Source organism: Sceloporus undulatus, chromosome 4, assembly GCF_019175285.1.
Source record: "Sceloporus undulatus isolate JIND9_A2432 ecotype Alabama chromosome 4, SceUnd_v1.1, whole genome shotgun sequence".
Classification (NCBI taxonomy): domain Eukaryota; kingdom Metazoa; phylum Chordata; class Lepidosauria; order Squamata; family Phrynosomatidae; genus Sceloporus; species Sceloporus undulatus.
In genome coordinates, this window is record NC_056525.1 from 96,209,200 (window position 1) to 96,234,533 (window position 25,334).

General features: G+C 39.3%; 1 protein-coding gene across 2 annotated transcripts in view; it reads left to right on the top strand.

Moving 5' to 3' along the window:
* ST6GALNAC5 (ST6 N-acetylgalactosaminide alpha-2,6-sialyltransferase 5) overlaps positions 1 to 22,888 on the top strand; it is a 102,334-nt gene extending 79,446 nt beyond the window's left edge. For both annotated transcript variants that reach the window (XM_042463547.1, XM_042463546.1), the window contains exons 3-5: positions 1,416 to 1,825; positions 12,104 to 12,211; positions 21,032 to 22,888. In XM_042463547.1, the coding sequence (XP_042319481.1) occupies positions 1,416 to 1,825; positions 12,104 to 12,211; positions 21,032 to 21,263 (750 nt within the window). In that variant the 3' untranslated portion in view covers positions 21,264 to 22,888. The remainder of the gene's footprint in view (positions 1 to 1,415; positions 1,826 to 12,103; positions 12,212 to 21,031) is intronic.
* Positions 22,889 to 25,334: the final 2,446 nt, after the last annotated feature.

The window sequence follows — 25,334 nt, forward strand, 5'->3', positions numbered from 1 at the left end:
TAAAAAACGGTTGAACAAATATTAAATATTTCTATATAACAGTTTTCATTAAATTGTAGTTCAGTCTTTAAACTTATGTTTAAATTATAGTTGTAGTTTGAATTCCATTATATTATACATAGCATATATTGATAGGTGGGTTTTTAAAATCCTGGCTTAAATTTTTTTAAAAAGTTCCCTATCAGAAAATAGTAAATGTATTGTCCCGAGAGAATAAGTCTCCTTGCTTTCTACTCCATAAAGCAAAACCAGCCATCATTGCTAATTTACACCATGGACACTAATTTTATGAATAGATTTGTACATATATGTCTCTCATGCTAAATAAAATAATATGTCATCATGCTGACTTCAGCTCTTTTTCTGTTAAGAACTGTGAGGGACACATGAAATTAATATATGGAGACATGCTAGCTTTGTGTCTAATGACACATAGATAATTCACAGCTACAGGAAATCATGGGAGTTAATTTCATAAGGTATTAAGAACCGTCTGTCACACACTGAATATCACCAGTACCTTGCAGGATCAGGCTTTTAATGCTGGATGTGCATCAGGGGCCTACTTATCACTGGTGTGCCCATAGGACAGTAGTTTGTGTCACTAGGAATTGCACTTGCAGTATGAAGGTACAAATGGAACAACCCAGAACTTTCAAGCTAATAAGGCTCAACCGTAGCCTCGTGTCCCTGGTAGGCTGTTTGTGGATCTTAGAGTGATATCTGGTGGCAGTGCTGTGTCACTCTCTGACATTGCAGGCAGATTTTTGCCTTTATTCTTTCACATTCTAGAGTGCCTGTTCAAAACACACAGGTTGCTGCAGGAGAAGGTAGCCCCTTTCTAATATTGGGTGGAGGCAAGCTTTAGGGTTCCAGAAGGCACTGTGCCCCTTCCAAGCACAATGTATTTGCATTTTCTTCCAAAACAAAAAGTGATTATAAGTTCATTTTTTTCACTGTCAGTGATGGTGACTATGCTGGCGGGGTTTCCTATCCAAAGTCTAGAGGGCTGCATTTTGCTCAATAACAGCAATTTTGCTTTTTCAGCCAAAATTTGGGGGTTTGGGAATAACTTGGGGTCTACAAAGAAAGGCTTAGGAGGCTGTGTGTAACCAGTAGGCGACATGATTTCTGCTCTAACATGAATTGAACACCAGCCACTATATTATATCCAACCCCCATGACCTCCCATTGTCATTCCTGGATCAAATCAAACTTATTTTAACAAGACAGAGAGTGATCTGACAAGCTACATTGATTCTTTGGAAGAGAGGGTAAAGAAGGGTTCACTGTTCATAATGACACTGGAATCCCACCATTTTTCTTCATAACCTATTCTGAGTTATCTCATGTTTTGTTTTAACTCTCAGGGAATTTGGGTGCATGTTGTACTGAGACATCTCTTTCTCCTGCAGCCTTTGAAAATGCATTGTGCACGTTGTGCCCTAGTAACAAGCTCTGGACACCTTTTGCGAAGCCAACAAGGCAATAAAATCGACCAGACAGAGTGCGTAATTCGAATGAATGATGCACCCACACGAGGTTTTGGAAAAGATGTTGGAAACAAGACAAGTCTGCGAGTCATAGCTCACTCCAGTATCCAGAGAATTTTGAGAAATCGCAATGAACTTTTAAATATGAGCCAAGGGACTGTATTTATATTCTGGGGTCCCAGCATCTACATGCGAAGAGATGGCAAAGGATTAATTTATAATAATTTGCAACTGATGAACCAGATACTACCTCAGTTGAAAGTGTACTTGATATCACGGCACAAGATGCTTCAGTTTGATGATCTTTTCAAACGGGAAACTGGAAAAGACAGGTAAGAAAACAACTGTATGTGAATATATTGAAGCTCTGTTCCAGCAATTCAGTTGAATGTTTAATATATCTAAGCTATATATTCATTGAGGGGGATCACCCTGCATACTTATTTCACTTCTATTTCTACTATCTTGTAATATTATTTCATTTTTTGGTCAAATATTCATGGTTAACTTTTACAAAGTAAGAGAATTCAAAGATACAGCTGTGTTGGTCTGTAGAATCAATATGTAGAAAGATCTTGTAGCACCTCTGAGACTAACTCTTGCCACAAACCAAGATGCCAACTCTGCCTGCACATTCTTTCAGGAAATGTCATCACAAGACCAAATGGCATCACCGAAAATATATGGGGGACTTTCATGTGGTCATCCTCCTATGTGATTTATGCCATACTATGTCATCAGTGCCCATCAGCAGTTTACATTGGTCAAACAAGCCAGTCCCTGCGCCAGAGGATACATGGACATAAATCAGATTTTAGGAATGGGAATACACAAAAAATGGTGGCAGAACATTTCACTCTCCCTGAGCATTCCATCTCAGACCTCAGAACAGTGGTCCTTGAACAAAGAACTACAAATGTAGATTGGAAAGAGAAATAGCAGAACTGGAATTCATCCATAAACTGCAGTCCTTCAGCAATTAAATGAACAGAGGAAATGGCTTTATTACTCACATTTCAACACTGACCCCACCCTCAAGGGAGCATCCTACACTCTTCTCTTCATCTACAGGTTAGTTTCCATTGCCAAACTGGTCTTGCCTATTCATTTCCATACACATTGATCAGATCACAGTGTCTTGGTTCACTAAGGACAATGGTTAAAACTGGACATGCTACTTCATTTCCATACACAAAGGATTTTGAATTTGAATTGATATTCTCACATACCAATGGCATATATATGTCCGTCTCTGGTTTCCACTCCACTATATGCATCTGAGGAAGTAGGCTGAAGTCCACAAAAGCTCATGCTGCCAACTTCTTTATTTTAATTAGTCTCAGAGGTGCTACAAGGTCTTTTACAAAGTAAGTAACAATCAGGCAATCAAATAATGTATTGGCATGCCAGCTTTTAATAACAAAAACTGGTGCATGTGCTGAATACATTCGGCTTACAGAATTTTAGAGCCAAATAGAAAAAGGTTAGACATCAAATCTAAATTTCACTTTATGTAACACATCTGAAAGCAGATTTTTACTGGTTCTGAAAAATTAGAATTGATGGGCTTTGCTTTATGGAGCCAGCATTGCCATTCTGTGAATTATAATGGCTACTTATTGAATATAAGCATTCTTGGAACATTGCAGCAGTAAACCTTCGTGTAACACAAATACACATTATTCAAACATTAGGTGTTTTGAAGTGCTCTTCTTCCACTTCCAAGTGGGAAAAGACAAGTTATTATGATACTTACCTTCTTTATGAGCCAATTTACAGCTTATAAACAGATCTTCAAATCAATTTGTTTTTAATAAGTGACCCTCTATATGACTAACATGTTTCTACAGGCAGTGTTGGAAATGAGATTTCCCCTTCAACCCCCTCCCAAAAATATGCATTTATTTTTATTTCTTATATATTCATTATAGTGTTTCATACTAAAACGTGATGACAGCACAAGTACCACTTAACACATTTATGTATAAATTAAGAGCTCACTTTGGGGAAGGATAAATCTGATACAAAGTTACATGCTCTTTTCATCTCAGTGCACCATTATCCTCAATTGAAGTTCTGGGAAGTATTGCTGATAAGTAAAACTCAGGGGAAACCATTTTATTTTAAATGTTATTGCATCTTCTTATTGTTGTTTCATTAAAGAATTCCAGGCAGAGTACCACAAGAGCCAGAACAGTGGCCAATGGACATTGCAATATTAAGCTTGCTACATACTGACTTAGTTTGGACAATCATTTGAGGCTTCATTAAGGACAATAACCATGGTTTATGGAGCCAGAAATGAGTCCTGGTGACAAGCTCTCCTTTGCTACTGCCTGTCATATTCTGGCTTAGGTGCAAAAATCTATTCAGCCAAAGTTCCCCATTATATTAAAAATTGGACATTTTGATGAGATGTCAGTTAACAACAGGCTTATGAAAGCTGGAATGATTAAACTGTGCAATGTTCTTGGTACTTCTGAGCAAGAATGTCACAGAATTAGGTATGAACAAAAGGTGTGTAGGGCTCTCTAAATAATCCTTATCATATTTTTTCCAGTAATTGATAAAGATGAAGTAGCTATTTAGACATTTCCAGATAAACTGATACACAGATGTCTTTAGCAAACACATTTTCTGCACTCTTTAGAATAGAGAGTATATTTCATAGCATACATTCTGTCATCTTTCCCATTCTACCTCTGACTACCACACACATCTACCATACATGTAAAGCATTTTATGTCACATATGAAAACTCAAGATGGTAATTAGATGGCATATAGATTTTGCCTATTAGTCTACAAAGCCCATTGCTTAGTCACAGACTGCCACCTTTCAAAATCAAATGTACTGTCCCTGTTCCACTTAATGAACTGGGTATTGAATCTGAATGTTTTTTATATCCTTACATACTTTCTGTAAGGATTTTTGTAAGTACTGCATCCTTACAGTCAGTCAGCAACACAGGATAGCACCTAATATGAGGAAGCTGCAATAATTAGAGCCAAGGCAGCAGTAATACTCCCTGCACTTGGAAAGGTACACATAGCAAGCTACACAAACTGTTTGTGCTGTAAGTGGAGAGTTGAAAAAGATGAAAGTGGGCTGCTGTGAGTCCATATAGATGACCGCTGAGCAAACCTTTAGGTAAGCATCTTTATCTCCCAGGCTAGACTTTCTATCTTTCAGTGACACAGTGACTGATAGAGGATGTGTTGCCCAACACTGAATGAACGAATAAACAAAACATTTCCTTGTAATGTTTTGTGTGTCGAGTTCTAAATTGTTTGCAGTATCTCTTTACAGTGTTGATTACCCAAATGCCCATTTTAGACAGATTGGAAAAGTGGTGAACAGCCAGTGAGTGTTGGCTGAATCTTTATTTTAATCAACATCACTATGGTTTGAGTCTAATTCTCTTTGCCCATCCTTCAGAAAAGAGTCAGGGCCACCCTGACCATCATCTTCATTTTTTTTTTTTTAAATGCTCAGTGGTATGTCTTATTTAGGAAATGGACAGATATAGCATTGTTTATATATCCAGCATATTCCTATGTCCTGAACAGGTATCCATCTGCAGTGAATTTAGCTTTTAGATTGGGGTGGGCATCTTTACAAGGTGTAGGGAGATAATTTTCAGTCTCTTGGGTCCATGGTGGACTGCACTAGGCTCAAAAGCAAGCAACCATCCACCCCAATGAAGGTCTTTGATATTGATTTTGAGGGTCTTGTTGAGTAGACTCACCTGTTTCTTTACAAACTTTCAGGTGTTTCCCTGCACCAGAATAAGCACTTAAGAGTCTGACATTTGTTTTCTGGTGAAGAAAAGTGGACGACATACAAAAGGAGTTTGGGGGCTGCTTGTGGCTAATGGGATATACCTTTCCCACTCTTGTGTTGGAAGCATAATTATATTTTTAGGACAAGAAGCCTCTATGATATAAAGATAGCAATGAATTATATCGAAACTAGGCCTTTGAAATGGGTATGTAGCCTACATGAAGTATTTCAATGAAGAGAGACAGAATTATCTGAGGGTAATTAAAGGAGGTGAGATTAAGAAGAAAAGCTAGTGACATACGATACTACATATAATAGGTTCTTTCTGGATGAGATTTACCAAGTACTTAATTGCCACTTTACGTTACGAACATCAAGGTGCAGAGGTACAATAGCTGACACCTCAGTTTCTATAATAATCTTTAGTACTGTGGCTGAAAGAACTAACTGATGCATTATATCCTGCCAGAAAGGCTTATTTTAAAAATGTGGTGGTACCATTTAGAAATTATTGACAGTTAAACGGAAGAGTGAATGCCACAGGCTTCAGAACAATATACTTTCATATTGCAAAGTAACTGTACTTGAGGATAAGTTTATAATTGAATAAAGGTCCATTAAGAAAATATGATTCAGAACCAATATTACAGTAATTAAATAAAAAGAGGCATAAATGAAATAACTTGCAGGAAGAACATTTCCATTGAGATTATAAATGAGATTGCGATGGCACAGAAAGGCCTTTAATTGTAATTTAGTATGCTCTGTAGAATTATCAGGACAGTGTGTTACTTTGTCACATGAAAAAGTATATGATATGCTCTAATAAGTACATGGCATGGCTTCATTTCTTTACAGCCTAGATGGTATAAAACTAGATGTTCTTCCGCTCTTTTAGAAAGAAATGCAAAATACTGTAACCTCTGCTTCAAGAGGAGGAATCTTTGGAAAGAAATTATTTTTAGAGGTTCTTAAATTGTCTTCCACATGAGATTCATTATCTTTGTGGACTTTTAAAAAATGATTTGTTTGGATTACATTGAAAGTTGCCCAATGAGACTCCCCCTTCCTATCTCCTTGTTGACTCCTGAGTGGTGCCTCTGTACTGAGTGAGTGTGAGTGCTGTTGTTGTGTGCCTTCAAACGGATTCCTACTTATGGCAACTCTAAGGCAAACCTATGACAGGGGTTTCTTGGCAAGATATGTTCAGAAGAGGTTTGCCTTCCTCTAAGGTGAAGAAAGTGTGATTTGCCCAAGGTCACCCAGTGGATTTTTCATGGCTGAGTGTGGATTCAAATCCTGTTCTCTAGAGTTGTGATCCAACGTTCAACCACTGGCCCTCACAAGGGGATATAATGGCTTCTTTATCTATGTCAACTGTAAATAAGTGGTGATCCTGGCTGAAAGTTGCAGTCCAAAAATGTTACTTTTCCAAGTATAGAGTAAAGGCAAGCTTTTCCAAGCATATCTCAAAGAAAAGCTTACCAATGTGAATTCGAAGGCTTTCATGGCAGCCATCCATAGTTTTTTGTCGGTTTTTCAGGCTATGGGGCCATGTTCTAGAAGAGTTTCTTCCTGACGTTTCACCAGCCACAGATGCTGGCAAAACGTCAGGAAGAAACTCTTTAAGAACATGGCCACATAGCCCGAAAAACCCACAAAAAGCTTACCACTTTGCTGAAAACTAGACCCAAATTAGGGCAATTAGGTAGAATCTAAGGCTTGGCTCAAGCAACACATGCTGAGAGGCAATGAGTAGCAGTTAGGTGTTGGAAGAAGAAAGTTGTGTGTCCCATACAACATGTTCCACTCCATCCTACCACAAGGTATTGGTGGAGGATGCAGTCCCACCATGAGGGTTGAGGTAAGATTCAGCTGTACAGTTTGATCAGCCTTTGTACATAAAATGATGGAACACTATCTTGTTCTTTGCCTCAGGTGGTGTAATATCTTTGGTTGATTCTATCATACAGGAATATACAGAGTTTAGATAAGATACTGATTTATTCAAATTCATTTTGTTTGTGTTGGTAGTAATAATTAAGAGTCCTTAGACTCTTTTTTAGTGGAAACATAGAATGCCTGCCTTTCCTTCAGAAATTCAACCCCTCTTCCTTGTTTATAGGTATAAATGTTGGAATTAGTCAATCCATTAATATGTTCTCTGTTCTGGGCAGCATCTTACAAAAATCTCTTCTTCTTGAGTACATGCTTATCCTCATGACAGGGTAACAGAAAATGTCTTATGTAGTATTTTGAAAATACTGAAAGCACTGTTTACAACTGCAGAAAATTTTGACAGCTGTGAACATAAAATCTAGCTTTATGTTACCTTTGTAACATCTACGCCACAGTTTACCTCTTAGAATCACCCCTTTATTGTTGCAAGATAATGAGAATAAGAAGTTAGAGTAGGTTTACATTTGTCACAACAGAGCAGAGGAAGAGAAGATTCATCTTCATCTCATGTCCTTGTTAACAGACTCCCTCCCTCTGCAGCCATCCACAGTTATGCTATGATAAGGTTTGTGTGGGATTGCATGAGTGTGTTGTGGAAAAACACTGGCGAGGGGCATATATTGCTGTACAGAAAGTAATTCAGTCTGACTTAGGTAAAATTAGTTTTCTGTGGGTTTTTCGGGCTATGTGGCCATGTTCTAGAAGAGTTTATTCCTGATGTTTCGCCAGCATCTGTGGCTGGCATTTTCACAGAAGATTTATCTATAGATGCCAGCCACTGATTCTGGCAAAATATCAGGAATCAGCTCTTCTAGAATATGGCCACATAGCCCAAAAAACCCACAGAAAACTATGGATGTCAGCCATGAAAGCCTTCGACTTCACTTAAGTAGAATTCTTTGGCAAGACCCTGAAACAACCAATCTCAGGATGAAATTGGTTCCTTAAGAAGGTTTTTTGTAGAAGGCAGCCAGTGGGCAGTGTGTTGATATGGGGTTTAAGAGATCCAGATCAACGTTCTACAGAGCAATGAAAATCACTGGATGACCCCAGCTATTCACTCCACACTTCCTGCATCTTGGTGTACTTTCTGGAAGGATAAAATTGGGGTGGAAGAAATCTATGTACCACTGCCTTGAGCTAACTGGAGGAAAGATGGGATATATATGTAGCATAGACATCACTCAGTTCAAATCCCCACTCAAACCTGGAAACCCACTGGATTTATTTGGACAAGTCACACTCTCTCAGCCTTAGGGGGAGGCAGTGACAAACCCCCTCTGATAAATCTTGCTAAGAAAGCCCTATGACAGGGTCACCTTAGAGTCACTATAAATTGGAAATGAAAGCTCATGACAACAACAACAACAACAGCAAATATTGCATATAGCTGTGAGTGTTCATTTGATAGCGTAGCTCAATACTGATACAAAATAGATTATCACACTATGCTCTTATTATTATTAACCTTTATTTATAAAGCGCTGTAAATTTACACAGCGCTGTACATACAGTCTTTTTAATTAGACGGTTCTCTGCCCTCAGGCTTACTATCTAAAAAGACACCACACAAAAGGAGAAGGGAGTAGTGGTGGGGAAGAGCATCCCCAGCAGTTCAGCAGTTCCTCTCTACCTCCAAGGCCTGGACCAAGGCAGATGGACTGGAGGGAGGGCTTGGCTTCATAATGGATGGTTAATCTTCGTCCAGAGAGGCAAGCGACAATTATGCAAGGCCTGGGAACGCTGCCCTGAACAGGACGGTCTTCAACTCCATTTTGAAGCTGGTTAAAGAAGTGATGGCTCTTGCTTGCGGGGGAAGAAGGTTCCAGGAGTGAGGGGCAGCGAGTGAAAAGGGGCGAATCCGAGATGGGGCAGAAGAAATCCTGGGCTGGGAAAGTAGACCTTGGCCTGTTACAGACTGCCAAAATAAAGCTGCTTCGGGTCTCTTTGGAGGCATGCTGTTTAAATGATGCATGCATCCTAAGAATCCGGAAGCTGCGCCAAAGCTGCACTCCAGTGCTTAGGAATGGAGTGTGGCTTTGGTGCGACCTCCGGACTCTTAGGACCCATGCATCGTTTAAAGAGCATACCTCCAAAGAGACCCAAAGCAGCTTTATTTTGGCAGTCTGTAACAGGCCCTTGACTACCAGAACGGAGGGCCCTAGTGGGAAGGTGAGGAGAAAGAAGGTCTGATAAGTAAGGAGGGGCCAGCCCATGGAGGGCTTTAAATGTTGACAGCAGGAGCTTATACTGAATGCGGAAAGGGAGGGGGAGCCAGTGAAGGGATGCCAACACAAGAGAGATGTGGTCAGAGCGGTGGGTGGAAGTGATAATGCGTGCAGCTGAATGCTGGACAGAAATTAAAGGACGGAGGTGAGAAAGAGGAAGCCCTGCCAGAAGGATGTAACAGTAATCAAGTCGTGAGATCACTAGGGCATGGACCAGGATCTTGGCAGTAGAGTCAGAGAGAAATGGTTGGATTTTGGCAATATTGTACAAAAGGAATCTACAAGCCTTGGCTGTGGTCTGGATCTGAGGGATACACGACAGAGAAGACTCAAAGATAAAACCAAGACTGCAGGCTTGCTGGACTGGTTGAATAGAAATATTGTCCACAGAGACAGAAAAGGAGTGTTGAAAGGTGGACTTAGGAGGAAAGACAAGAAGCTCCGTCTTGGACACGTTGAGCTTCAAACATAGATAGCACATCCACTGCGAGACAGCTGTGAGACAAGATGAAACTTGCTGTTCAAGCCTTGGAGAAAGGTCAGGGGTGGAAAGATACAACTGGGTGTCATCAGCATACAGGTGGTAGGAAAAACCAAAAGAGCTAATGAGTTTTCCTAAGGACAATGTGTAGAGAGAAAACAGAAGGGGACCCAGAACAGACCCCTGGGGAACTCCAACAGATAAGGGAACAGAGGACGAAGTTTGACCACCTGTGACCACTGCAAAAGATTGTCCTGACAAATAAGATCGAAACCAGTCAAGAACAGAGTCTGAGAACCCAAGGTCAGAAAGTATATCAACTAGAAGACTCTCCCCTTCCTCATCTTGGGGGGAACCCTATGCTTTCTTTGTTCTCCATCTTGGCATGTTGCTGTGGGAACAGCTGTGTGCCTGCACTGAGGCAGGCAGAAGTGGAGCTAGGCAATGAGGGCCAGCTCCTTGCATCCGAGAACTCAACAAGGACTGCAAATCCCATCACTGTGTGAGTAGCTAGGAAATGTGTTAACTAGTGCGTTTAGGTTTTGTTATGTTTATCTAATAGCTTGCTTGAAATGAATACTCTGTACCTATGCTTTCTGTACCTGCAAGGCAAGGAGGCTTTGCATGAATGATATCTTCTTATTATATTCTATTTCTTTAAAATAAATATTCTCTAAAAGTATCTGCTGTCTCTCTCTGCTCCTGTACACGTGCCTTAGCTTGGTTACTGATTGCTTTAAGTTAGCAAGGAAAGAAAACTACAAATTCCTCTAGCAAGTCCCAGTGTGTGCTTAGGGAGACGTAGTTCATTGATTCACTGGGTGGTGGCAGCGAGACTTGATGATCTCAAGGGGTCTCATTCAGCTCTGCAGGGAGCAGGAATGGAGACCTAGGAGACTCTAAGGGAAAGTTTAAGGGATCCCCTGGGGGTAAGAACCACGACAGAGGGGCTGTGTGGCTGCTGGACTCCCAGGGACCATCATATGGTCTTATAGAGTCTTATAGCATTGTTGCTATTCTGGCTGCCCTCTGTTGCATTCTGGGGTTTACAATTTAGGGAGGGGCATTTAGAATATTCAGCCAGACAGCTCGTAGGCTTCCTGAACAACAAACCCCAGAATGCAACCGGAGGCTGTCCAAGGAGTAAAAGTGGAATGGCAGCATTATAAGAGTGTGGTGTGATAATAATCAAGAATAAGGCTTCATATCTCTTCTGGTAATACAGTTGACCCTCCACATTTGCAGCTTTGACTTTTGCAGATTTGATTATTCGCAGATTTGATTAATATGTTCTCTCTAGGAATCTCTAGGTCACCCAGTACAACTGTGTGGTCAACCTCTGCAAAAGTTGTGCCAGAGAGAGGACCTAGAGATTCCTAGAGAGAACACTTTTCTAGGCATTTGTAGTTATTCCAATACAATTTATTGTCAACTTCCAGCTGATGTTGATCGTAGAGTTGCCCTGTGGCACCTAGAGCTTCCTAGAGAGATGTTCTTTTAGGTTAAAAAATGTGTTTTCTTATTAGTGTTTTTTTCACTTTCACAGGGGTTCTGTGCCTCAAACCACAGTGAATGTGGAGGGTCCACAATACTCCAGCATATAGTCCAAGGCTCTTTAACAAATGCAGCTGTTGACTTCAGTCCAGAAAGAACCTAAAAGATACTTGACATAATATTCTAAGTCACCTTGATATGCCACTGCAGTCCAATGGGTTCATTGAGCTGTACTGCTGCAGGATCAGTATATTACATCCTGAGCATGCCCTTTCCAGGCATAAAGTGTGTATTCGTCCAGTAATTCTTCCACTAACCAGATATAGATACAAAGTCTTTGTCTTTTCCGTTAATCAGTGGGAGTAATGCAAGTACATGGCTTGAAGCTGACTTTTATTCAACAAAAGGCTCAGAGAAATAATAACTATTTGTCTGTGTTATTAAAATGAAAAATGCAATTACCAAATACATTTGTTCACAACCAGGAGGACATAGCTAAGCCTATTACATGGTGAGGGAGTACAATAAATGTTGGGTGCCCAATGTTCATAACTTTTTCTATGAATTTTATAAATAACTAAAAAAAACCTTCCTCTCATGCTCCAACATTAACTTATCTGAAGTATTATTTATCACCCTTAGAACTGAATTGTTTTTGCTTTCAGGAAGATCTCCAACACTTGGCTTAGCACCGGATGGTTCACAATGAGTATTGCATTAGAACTCTGTGACAGGATAGACGTCTATGGAATGGTACCACCAGATTTCTGCAGGTAAATTTTAATCTGGATTTATGATTAGCTGGCAAAACTCAGCATTACGGGTAAATACATGAATCTATTTATACAGTCCATAAAACATGTCTATGGTTTTCCTGAAGCTCTTAATTAGCAGGTCCCTTGATTGGGTTCTGAAAACAACAAACAGCATTTAATTACGTTGCATAAATTATTAAAAGTTTTTGTTTGTGCTGTGAAAGAATTAATCCACATCTTGTTAGTTCCTTTTAGGCTCTGAATATTTATCAGCTGAAACAAAATGCTGCAGTGGCCATGAAATTAATCTGATGGGGGGGAGCATTGGGGAGGGGAGTATTTAAAATGATTTTATAAAAAGGTTCTTTGCTCTTTTAGGTTAGTTCATATTATCAGACTGCTATGTGGGGAGTAGAGGAGGGGGAACCACTTCATGAGGACAATCTTTCCAGCTTTCCATGCCCACAATAAGCCACTACTGGTATCAAAGATGAGGCTCTATGGAATGAATCTCTCCCCACCCCATTCCATGAATTATGGAGGCTACATTGGGGTTAGAACCATTGAAAGTATATTAAAATACACATTAGATTTGTACTAATACAGATTAAACAAAATTGAAAATATATTTAGCATAACTTCAATGGCTGCAAGATTTGCAGACCCCCAAAGGTTTTGGCAAGGAGGCTAAGAGTAGATTTTCTCTCTTGCATGTCTCCCCACATTTTTTCTAAAAACCATGTAGCAGGTAGACCTTTAGGTAAGACTATGTACAGTATCTCATGTCATTGTAATTTCTGGTCTTAGTTTGATTTCCTCCGTTGTTTTTTGGGAATAAGGGTATGAACTGACAGGCCAAAACAAAGCTGCTTCAGGTTATTTTGGAGGTATGCTGTTTAAATGCTGCATGAGTCCTAAGAGGCTGGAAGCCATGCCAAAGCCATGCTCCAGTCCTAAGGACCAGAGTGCAGCTTTGGTGCAGTTTCTGGCCTCTTAAGATGTGTGTGTCATTTAAACAGCATACCTCCAAAGTGACCCGACGCAGTTTTATTTTGGCCTGTCTTTTCAGGCCCTAAGTGTTTTGTGTCTCTCAGGCACAATGGAGGATTAGAGGAAATAAAATTATTTGCTATATTAATATTGATGATTTCTTCTTTTTTATTGGCTGGAATTCACAATTGCAGTTATGAATGTGTAATCTAGAGTTACGCATCCATAACTGATTCATAGTCACAATACGAATATGTACCTACAAATATGTACCTACATATTCATGATTATGATAATAGTGTAAGGAATACATATGGATCATTTAAAAAAACCAATCCTGACTTCCTGGGCACCAGCCACTGGAGCAATCTGGTCTATTCCTCATAAACTGGTAAAACCAAAGAAGTTTAGGTGTTCATTAAACTTGTAGCTAGATTTTAAAAAAAATTAAAATTCAATTTATAATTATTTTCTGCTTAAACCATACTTTTAATTTCCCAAGCATGATACCTGTATGCCAAATCATGTTATAAATAAGGATTTTTTTTGTCGCTAAAGTTTAAAAGTGATTTGTAATCTATAAAGCTTACTAACATTGCATTTATTTCAACTTTTTTGAAAATCTTAAATATTTTCCCCCAAGAAAAATCTAGAACAATACATGACCCCTGCCCCCTGTCTTCATGAGTTCAAAATCCCCAGAAATGTTATATCTCTAGTCCAAAAGATTGATTATGGCAAACTCCCCATTTATCCCTGCACATGTATTTTTTGGATGTTGTAAAAGGATGGACCTTGGGTGTCCTGGTGTAAGTCCTCTTGTCGCAAGCCAGGGTGTCAAGAAGCTCAAATTAAATGAAACAAGCCCTTGTCATGGAAGCCATGAAATCCTGCTAAGGGAACCTCAAGATATGTATGTTCATATTTTCCAACCACAGTCAGTTGGGAGTACAGTATCTGCACCATCTCTATCAACTCAGTAGTGGGATAATCAAGTCACAGGGTGAGCAGAGCTGGGTTAAGAGGTAATGTCTTCATGACCCGTCATCAGATACACACACACAAATCCAGAAGCTTGCAGGCAGGTGACCTCAACATATTAGCACAACATTAGATGAAAGTGTCTAATGGTGGAAGAGCTCATCTGCTGTTGGCAACTCCGTCGTATTTCCCAATAAGAAGGGAACTGGATCTCCATAGTCAACAACTAATTCTCCTGTTAATCTGGATCCTATATCTATCCTGTGCTTTTTCTTAGAGATATTGGGAATGAGCTGTTGTGCTGGAAGAATTGGGGGAAAATATAGAAACCCTAAATCTTTTAGAACTATGCTCTCCTCCCCACCCCACCCCCATCCCCATATTTAATCATGACAATAAGGAGGCAGAATTTATTTCCACCACAGAGGTGACACAATTGCTTCCTCCCAGGAGTGGTGCATACATTTCTGCACAAATTCTCTGCTCAGTCAGATAAATGAAAGAGACACTTGAGTTGCCCTTTTGTGCTGCCCCCCATTACTGGCACTGTAAACACGGCTGTATATGTGTATACTCTCAGCGGAAGCACTGATTATTGCATGGCACCACTTCAGAAAACTGTAGTGTATTTTACAAACTGCCATCTATAAATGCCTCCCAGCTGTGATATTAATAAGTACGTTAACTCTGACAAAGTACTGATTAATGTCCAGTATCACAGAGTAGTAAAAGAGCATCTGTTTTAATATTAATAAATGAGGATGACTTTCAACTTCCTCATATAAATTGCTCATGCATTTCATTTGCTAGCATCAAATTTTAATTGCAAAGCAGGGAATTAATACACTATTCTTAATCTGCGTTATTTAAACTGGAGAGATAAAAATTCTTAAATTTATCCCAACTGTATTTGAAGGTGTTTAGGAAGAGAGTTATCACCTGCTCCACAAAACACAGGAGTCAAGTCTTATGTTTCCAAGATGGGTGAAAGTGGGTCAACAGTACAAGTTAGATCTCTTCTAGAAACATCCTTTTTGCTCAACTAGAAATCAAAAGAAGTCTAGAACCTGGAAGGACAGCTATGAAGGAACTAGACAAGATCTTGAAGTGTAAAGATATATCATTAAATACCAAAGTTAGGATTGTCCATGCCGTTGTATTTCCCATTTGTATGCATGGCTGTGAAGAAAGTGATAGGAAGAAAATCAATTCATTTGAAATGTAATGTTGAGTTGAGTTCTCGGACATCATGGACTGCTAAAAGGACAAATCAATGGACCCTAGAAGAAATCAAGTCAGAAATCTCCCTGGAAACAAAGATGATTAAACGGAGACTTTGGTCCCATCAGGAGAAGAAAGGATTCATTAGAAAAGACTACAGCAATAGAAAAAAAGTAAGGCTGCATTCAAGATGGGTAGACTCAGAGAATCCACAGCCATGGGTCTGCAGGAGCTGAGCAGGGCAACTGAGGATAGAGTGACTTGGAGGTCTCTCATACCATGGGTCAGCATGGGTTGAGGTTGACTCAAAGACAGTTAACAACAACTAAGGGTGCTCATCCCATTTTGGGGATAGAGTTCAGCATCTTGGTTAGCTCTTTTAAAGTTTAGACTAAAACCTGTAGAAGATTCAGTACGTCATAGAAACCACCAACATCGATTGAATCAATTTTTTCTTCCTTGGAATGTACAATATAATACAGTGCATTTCCATATCACTAACTGTTGCCAGTGGAGACAGGGATGAACACAGCGGAATGACATATTTTGTGCCAGAGATTTTGTACTAGACCAGTCTTCCCCGACTGTTGTGTTCCTGGTTTGGGGGCTATTACTCCAAGGATTCTTGACAACTGGCTGTGCTAGCTAGGACTGATGGGAGGTGAAGTCTAAATCACCTGGCTGTACTAGACACTAAGATGCAAGAAGAGGATAAAAACATGAACCAATGGCATTCTAGTATGACTAGCATCACCATGCTGTACCATGACATGTGGGATGTAGATGCTGATTATCAACTAGGATAGCATAGATAGGGCATCCAGATAACCAAGACTGTCAGAGTTGAAGAATCACACTTCTTTTACATGGTGTGTTTTGGGCATCTTACATCTACCTGCCAGATGTGACAGATCACATACATAGAGATTCCCAAGCACTTTTTTTGTATATTGATGGTTTACAGTGTGTATGTGTCTGTCTGTCTGTGTATTCATGGTCATAGCAAGACATAACTTTTACAGATAAAGTCCTACATGTTGCAGCAAAGTTATATATGCTATTCTTTAAAATATTAAAACTAGACTGTGGAATTGTCTGCATAGGCCAAATGGCCTGTGTTTTCCCCCCCAGACTCATGTTGTCCAGTTGAGAAGACACAGGCCAAAATCCCAGAGGCAGGGCAGGCCCAGTCCTGCTAGACCAGACACAAATCCAATGGATCTGGCCCAATACAGGTTAAATAGACTTAACCCTGGATCAATTTGACCCTGATTTGCTGTGGAGTTTCTTGGAAACTCTGTAGCAAGCATGCCACTGCCTCCATGCTCTTTACCTTGCTGCATGATTGCTGGTATTGAAACCCCCAACCCACCGCCGCTGCATTTGATGTGGAAATAGGGCACCTGGGCACATGTATGCAGCCAGGCAGCCAGTTTCTATATCAGATGCAGTGACAGGGGTCTTCTTAGTACCAGCGATAGCACACAGGGTAAGGAGCATGCACTGGTAGTGGGTTCTGAATCTGTGTGGAGACAGGTTTGTAAACCACTCACCCATTCCGCCCCCTGACCTGGAGACTGACCCAACTGATCCTGTGCTGTCTCTTGAATCAGTCTCTGCTCAGCTGCTGAATGAATTAACCTGAAACAGGATATGTAATAAAACAAATTCTAAAAACTGCCCATGCAGTGATTGCCATTGGATTGGGGAGGGGGGGACTGAAACATGGACTCTGCATTTTGCCTATAAAATTTTACAAAAATGCCTATTCTGATAAACAGATGTACAATAATTTAAGAATTCTGAAGGTTAACACATGGTAGCCTCTTTTCTCCAGATTTGGAAAAGACACATCACACATTTTAAACCTAATTCAGACTTGTCAAGGAAGGAAATCCTTCATTGGTTTGGTGAAGTTCTCAGCAGTCATTCAAAAGGTACTAAGAATATCATGCCTAATTAAACCCCACAGCAGCAACTACTGACATAGTTATGTCAGTCATGTTACACTAGAAGCTCAAATGCTGCTAGCTTGTAGAAAAATGTTCTGATTAGGAACTCATGAAATCAGTCAAGACCAGTACAAGAGAAGCAAAAAACTACACTTGTTGACTTGATAATTTCCATTTTTAGTATTTTAAAGAAACTCATGTTTATTATACTGGTATAATTTTCCCATTATAAAATTAGTGGTTGTGGTTTTATAGCACAGTCTACATTCTGTAGCATTATGCAATCTATGTATCTGAGGTAGGTAGGGAACTCTCCTAGGGAACTACAAAGATGCATTGCAAAGATTCAGAGCACAAGCAAGAGGGACATGGTGAGCATTGAGGTCTACCAGTGTGCATCGGCAGTTCCTAGTCATTGTCTGACTGAACATTGGGAGCACCTGATCTATATCAGTGCCTATTGCACATTGGTGCTGATACACAACAGTCCCAAAGCACAACAGCCACATTGCTGGTTTCCTTATGTCATAATGTCACAGCAGTCCTTTGCTGAATATGTTGCAAAACTACTCAGTTCTGTTTCCCAGACGTTAACCCCACTTACATAGATGCAAGTCCCATATTGAATTCCAACCAATATTTTTGATTTGTTTGCTTTAGTGAGGTTAAGACAAAGAAATTTGGTTGGCTTTTAACAGGAATCTTGTCATAGTATGCACTTTGAAAGGAAATAATGGGCTGTGGGATCTAGATTCATAACTTAGTTACAGATCCATAACTGCTCCATATTCACTATGAAGTTTCAACCCACCTTAGCAGCCAGCAGCCCCACAGATAAGCCCGCAGACTTATAATTACTTAAGTCTTTATAACCTCATGTTTCATATTCTGACCTCCAAGAAAACGAAGACTGAAGTACATTGAGGACAGGAACCAACTGAAATGGTGGACCTCCTTTTGAGAAACCCAGAATATATATATAACACCCGCCAGTTTAAAACCAGAGTTAAATTTACAGTGGGCCCTTGGTATCTGCTGGGGTTTGGTTCCAGGACCCCTGTGGATACCAAAATCCATGGATGCTCAAGTCCCATTATATACAATGGACATTAAAATGGTGTCCTTTATATAAAATGATAAAATCGAGGTTTGCTTCAAACATCCACAACTTGAATGAATGAATATATATATATATATATATATATATATATATATATAATATTTTCAAGTTGTGGATGTTTGATTCCATGAATTAAAAAAAAATCCAGGGAGGTGGAAGGCCAACTGTACTTGATGTTACCTCACAATTTATCCCATCTGGCCTGAAAGACCGCAACAAAATGTGCTGCATAGATGTGGAAAGGTGATAAGTCATAATCAAGCATGCTTCCTGGCATGGTGCATCTTTATGCATAACCACAGGATATCTGTTAAGGCAACAATCTCAGTTTCCATTAGGCAAGCCTTGAGGAGCATGAACCTTAACCTGAGATAGCCTTAACTCTCGTCTTAAAGTGACTTTAAAAAATAATAATTGAATATTGAGAGTGGCCAAGTAATACAAGGGACTGAAATGCACAATTGGGTTTTACACCAGTAATCAATGAAAGTAACATTGACATATGAATATGGGCTGGAATTCATGATTGTAGATATGAATGTGTAAACTAAAGTTATGCATGCATAACTGATGCATATTCATGATCCCCATGTATTCAATAGTGTAGGGAACAGATATGTAGGGATCATGATTTTGTTATATAGTATCTAAAATACGCTACCAATTGGTTGGTGAAAACTGATATGTGTATAACATGAATTTGAATTTGTATCTGAAATTATTTTTAACAATTATTAATAATTGTATTTTGCAATTATTATTTTATCAAGCTATTTTGTATACTGGTCAATGACCGAATAAATCTTACTACAACTATTAGGGATCATGAAAGTCCCCCCAATTCCTGACTTACAAAGCAGCAGCCAATGTAAGCAACAGGAGTCTGTTCTCTTGTTGATCTGGATGCAGCAGACTGATGTTCCCACTCTCCTCCCATGAGCAGTCTCCTGTATCCAGAGGAACTGCAACAGGGATTTTGTTTTCCACTGTTGCAATGGATGTCAACGAAGAGGGGAATACATTCCGCCCCGCACCCTCAGAACTTCTGGGCAGCAACTATTGAGGGTCCCAGGGGCCAGACTAACCTCCACAACGAGGAGGTCATATTCCATCGTCGCCCCGGCCCTCTGGAATACGCTGCCCATAGAGCTCCGCTCGGCCACCTCCCTGGCCCAGTTTAAGAAGGAGCTAAAAACCTTCTTATTTCAATCTGCATTTCCCGAATAAAGTTCCAATTGGTCTTCCCTCCCCGACGACAATTGGTGATTGGCTGATGGTGTTTTAATTTTGTTTTTAATATGAATGTATTGTAGTGTATTTTTATGGTGTTTTTGTATTGTTATTATGTTGTTCACCGCCCTGATCGATGGAAGGGCGGTACAAATAAAATTTTTATTTATTATTATTTATTTTATGTCAGTCCGCTGCATCCCAATCAATAAGAGGACAGATGCCCATCGCTAGGAAAGTCAGGATTACAGGTGGGGTGGGGTGGGCTGGGAGACATTACTTAGCTACACAACTAAGCTAGCACATCATTTCCATTTATTACAGCCAGCATCTAGAATACCAGCCATGGACTTTTGTTTCTCTTAGTCTCAATTCCTCCTTTTACTACTGCTGTTTTCATAACTGCACTATTTTCATATGGGTACAAACACAAGTGTATGTTATGTTTTATAAGAAAGTACACGCCTAGAACTTTTAAGCTGTGATTCACTGGTTTCCCTTTCCACAGTAGTCATGTGCCCATGTTCAATTCTGTCAGATTGACTCCTGTTTTGTTCCAGAACCACAGGCACATTGTTCCAAAAACACAGGCTTAAAAGAGAAATAATCAGGATTCAGCACAATTCATTCAGTATTTGTCAGAATTTAAATGCAGACTCCCCCCCCCCCCCCGGTCTAACCAAGTACAAATGATACGGAGAGGGAGAGTATTTGAGTCAAATCGTGGCTAAAATTAGCACTATTTAGGATTAACATTCTGTGTGCTGAATACTAAATTATATACACTCTGCAGGATAACATGGGTTGAGTTTTACAGTTTTTCTTTGCTTTAATATTCAAATGTTAAATACATTATTTAAAGTGAGTATTGTTAAATAAAACTATTTTCTTTGTGATTCCCTTCCATTTCAGTTGAGAACGATACAATGGCTGATTGACAGTCTATAGCTTGGGGTTACAAAGGGGTATGCTTTTATCCTGTATGCCATGCTGGCAGGATTTTCATGTGTGAAGCAAAGCAACAAATATCTGGGATCAGCTTCCTGTTTGACGAACCTATTCATCCCCTTAAATGTCTCTGTAGGTTCTTTTCTCAACACAAGCTAGATACATACGCACCAAGCTTCATGCGCTCAATGGAGCAATGTGGTGCACTTCAGTGCGTTCAGCTGCCTTGTAGATTGCTAGTGTTTTAATTAGAATAGATAAAAGCATTCCAAACTATTTTTTAAAATAGTCTGAATTCATATTTCAGTGAAACAACAAAAAGACTTTGTTCTTCCTCTATAGTCAGTCAAATCAGTATGTCTATTCTTTCCCTCTATTTTCTCTTTCTTTTTGCAGGGATCCTAAGCATCCTTCAGTACCTTATCATTATTATGAACCTTTGGGACCTGATGAATGTACGATGTACCTTTCACATGAACGGGGAAGAAAGGGCAGCCACCATCGTTTTATCACAGAGAAACGAGTATTTGAGAACTGGGCCCGGACATTCAATATTCATTTTTTTCAGCCAGACTGGAAACCAGAATCGCTTCCTCTGAATCATGCTAAGATTAAACTGATATTCTGAGGAATGATTGCACAAGGCTGTAACCACAATCACCTACTGTAGCAGGCTTCAGAGGATTGAACCCCATATCGCAGCACGCCAACCTAAAGAAGAGAGGTTAACAGGGTTTGGAGATGAAAATTGCTACAATATTCAGGAAGTTATTGCAAAGAAATACCTTAAAAGGGCACCTGGTATCCAATTGTATCTAAAGCAAATATTTTAACTTCTGTCTATTGTACACATATATATGTATGTGATTTTGTTAAGAAGATGAAAACAATGAAGAAACCTATGGTATTATGAGCATAGTTCCAAGAGATTTTAATTCATCGTGTTTTTAAGGCACGTTGCCACTGGGTTTTCATAGTGACATTTAACAGTTCCTTACTTAGTGAAGGTTTTTAATGCAATCCAGTATTTTTCTATTTCACAATGATATGGTTATTTATCTTTCATAATCCCTCCAAAACTGAGGATTTATATTGCTGCTGGTTTAAGGCTCAGCTTCTTATTTATACATTTTTCTCTTTGAAATATAGGATGATTCTATCTAGCATGTAATTAATATTTGATCTGGAAGTGATGTATTTTATTTTTTTACTTTTTATTGTTGGGCTCTGTTCCAGCATCAAGCCATTTGACAGCAAGCACATCCTTACGTGATGCTGTAGCAGAGAATGATGACCACAACTGTAGTCTGTGGCATCAGGTAACAGAAATATGGAGAAGTTTCCGTATCCCAATGGTTTTTAGTCTTTTGGTATTCAGAGTAACTGATAAGGGCTGCGCATTCTGGCCTTGAGCTGGCCAGGCAGCCCTTGGTTCACCTCATCAAAATGTGCCCTAGGCAAGTCAGACTTTCTGTGAGTTGCAAGGTTGTTTTTGATGTGTTGCTTTGCACATGCTGTCTGCACAGTTGTTGGTTCACCAGTTTTAGATTTCAAAAGATTAGGCTGCAATCCTATACATACTTATATGGCAATTTCCCAAAATGTTAGTTTGTTGCGGCAAAAAGAATCGAGTCCTGTGGCACCTTAAGAGACTAACAAATTTATTGAAGCATTACATGATAGTACATGCCATTGAACTAAGTGGCAGTTTACCCCATGTAGAAATGCATGGGACTGCACAGTTTAAAGGTGAATATATGAGGATGAGGCACATGGATCTGCCTTGGGAAGATGGGGTTCAGTTCATCTTTATTACAGTCATAGACCAGCACAATGGAGATGGAGTCAAATAGCAATGAAACTAAGGAAGTCTTGACTGCTGCCGTTTCTGGGGATGGCAGAGTCCAGTCGCATGTAAATACAGGGTTTATGTATAATTAAGTCACAGTTGAAAACAAGCAGGCAAATGCAAAAGCAGTTTCTGTCCCACAGATCAACAATGTGTGTGTTGTGAATTGTAGGAAGAAGACTAAAAGGCCAAGACTGAGTGTTCTGTTCTCAAATCCAACAAATCATATGGCTCTAACGTTGGTTCTGACCATAAAATGTGCCAGTTTCTTTGAGATGCACTGAGGATATCTAGTTCTTGCCAAGTTGACTGAATGGCACTAATAGTTCTGTATATGGGTAGTTGCACATTATGTTTTTTGTGGGATTATACCTGGCTTGTGAATAAAGAGGATTTCATTTGCAGTATTTGTCCTTTCACCTCACAAATGCTAGAAGACAAATGACTTGTTCAAAGTATTTGTCAAGAATTACTTGATTTGTTGCACATTGCCATACATCAGTATTTCACTTAAAAAAAAAAAACCTTTTTGCATCACTGGCACTATCAATAGAATTAAGTCATCATTAGGAGTACAGGTTATTTTAAAATTGTTCATCATAGAGGAAAACCACAATATACAACAGTCCTGACTTGAGTTAATATGAATATTCTCTTTCTATGGAAGCTGAACTTGAGAATTGATAGAAATCAAGTGAATGTTGTTGTTATAAGATTCCGAAGCTGACCTCAGTAGAAACCATTGCATTCAAGGTTGTGTGGTAGACATGGGAAATATTGATCCACTCCTGTGAAAAACAGGTCACTTTCTGCCCTTGGTTGGGACATCTAGAGGGGAAACATCTTTCATGCTGATGTCTGCTCCTGACTACTGAATGGAATATTATGAACTGGAAAGAAAATGGGGAGCTGTAGGAAGTAGGATACCACCTTTAACAGGGATTTTGCGTAAAAGTAATGTACAAATGTGTTGCTCTGGAATCTTCTGGGAGATTGCATTAGCTCCTTCACACTTTAAAACCAGCAACACAAGGTTTGCTTGCTTTTTAAGAATGATGAATTTCAAGCATAAAAAGATGGACTTAGTGTAAATGGAAGCTGGTGTAAATGGAAGCATTCCTCAACATACCAGCTGGGGCCACAGCCTGCACCATAAAGCAACAGTTGATGAACCTTGTCAAGCTGATTTACAGGTCATTTTTAATATCACTGGGCAAGATTTAATTATAGATTGCAGTGGTGCTACTGCTTCCATAATGGCCTAGCTCTTAGCATTTCAGACATTAGTTTAATACAAGGAATTATGACGCATGTTCAGCAGCAAGACATGATTGCTGGGACTCTGCACTAAATACGAAAATGACACTGACAGCAAGAATGACCTATTAAGCTGTCCCATGGTAGTTTCACTTGTTAGTTAAAGGGCTGGACCTGTATTTTTAAAATTAAGAAAATAAGAATCTAGTTACAGCAGTCCAGGTTGTACAGAAAGGCTTCTCTTCAAAAAGAAGTAATCTTGTTGAGCAGCTATTTGGTAGTTAGGTGTAGGATGATCTTATGTTCTGCCTTTAGTTAAAAGGATCCAAAGGATTACTCCTTTCTGAAGAGGATTCTATCTGCACAAACCTAGTTGCTGGAATAAAGTGGGGAATCCTACTTCGAGGACTCATTTAGGATATGCTCCCTTGCTTTTCCAATTGTTCTGTTTTTTCGTTCTCCAAAAGAAAAACCAAATGAACAGATTGTGGGTCTTTTGTGATTGTGATCTTCAGAAAGCATGGACTTCAGGATATGAACTTGTACTTTTGATTGTGGTAGACCAAAATGCTCTAAGGAGAAAAGGTGGTGACAGTATTCATCCCTATGAAGTACAGTGTCACACTGTTTTGTTTTCATTGATCTTGGCTTATTGGCAGAGATCTGTAAAGGACATGACAGTAGAAAAGGGGAAAGAAGATTGTATACTGGGAAAGACACATATTTCCATCGCAATGTGGACTTTGCTTTCTTCAGCTTTTGTTGCTGTTTGTATTGTTAAGCATGCTTTCTTCTATAAATAGATAGCCTGAGTTTTTACAATCATTGCAGCACAGCCTTGAAAACACCTTTTTGTGTTACTTTATGTACTAATGCAAAAGCACAGGAAAGGTGTAGAATCTAGATGAACAAAAGCAAGAGGTTTGAAAAAGTAAGCATAAAGAGGTATCTTGAAACACTGAAGGTCACTGTACTGCGTTTTTCCTGGGGTTTGATCCATTCACAATTACACTTCTCAGCATTTATGTCCATTGTAAAAGAAGTTAGCTTCCTTAAGTGCTTACTAGTACATAAAAGTTTTAAGAACAAAAACCCTGAAATCTCATCATGCTGTGCTCAGATTTTTCTATGTGAATTGCATTTTACAAAAATTTTGATCTCACAAATATTAAAACATAAGAGAAGCACAGACAAGAGTGGGAGGGCTGTGTGTGTATGTATTTGTGTATGGCTGGGGTTTATCCAGTTTACAGCTATTTAAGTCAGTTTGCATATGTTACTTTTCTGAACTATGGTTTTGGCTGCTACAGTCCAAAAGAATTACTATTCTAAGCTCTGGTGTGACATTTAGGATACATGGAATGAAAAACAGGTTTGGAGAATAAGATGAAAAGAAAAACTTTTTATCAGAAGATCAAAGAATCTGAAATGGAGAGGACTTTATGGGCTATTCAGTGCATGCTCCTGCTGAAAGTAGGGACTCCAGAGCAAGAATATTCCCAACAGATGGCTGTTCTGCCTCTACTCAAAGATTTCCAATGAAGCAACCTCACCACAAAATGAGTTCCATAAAAAAGTTAACCATAATCAAAA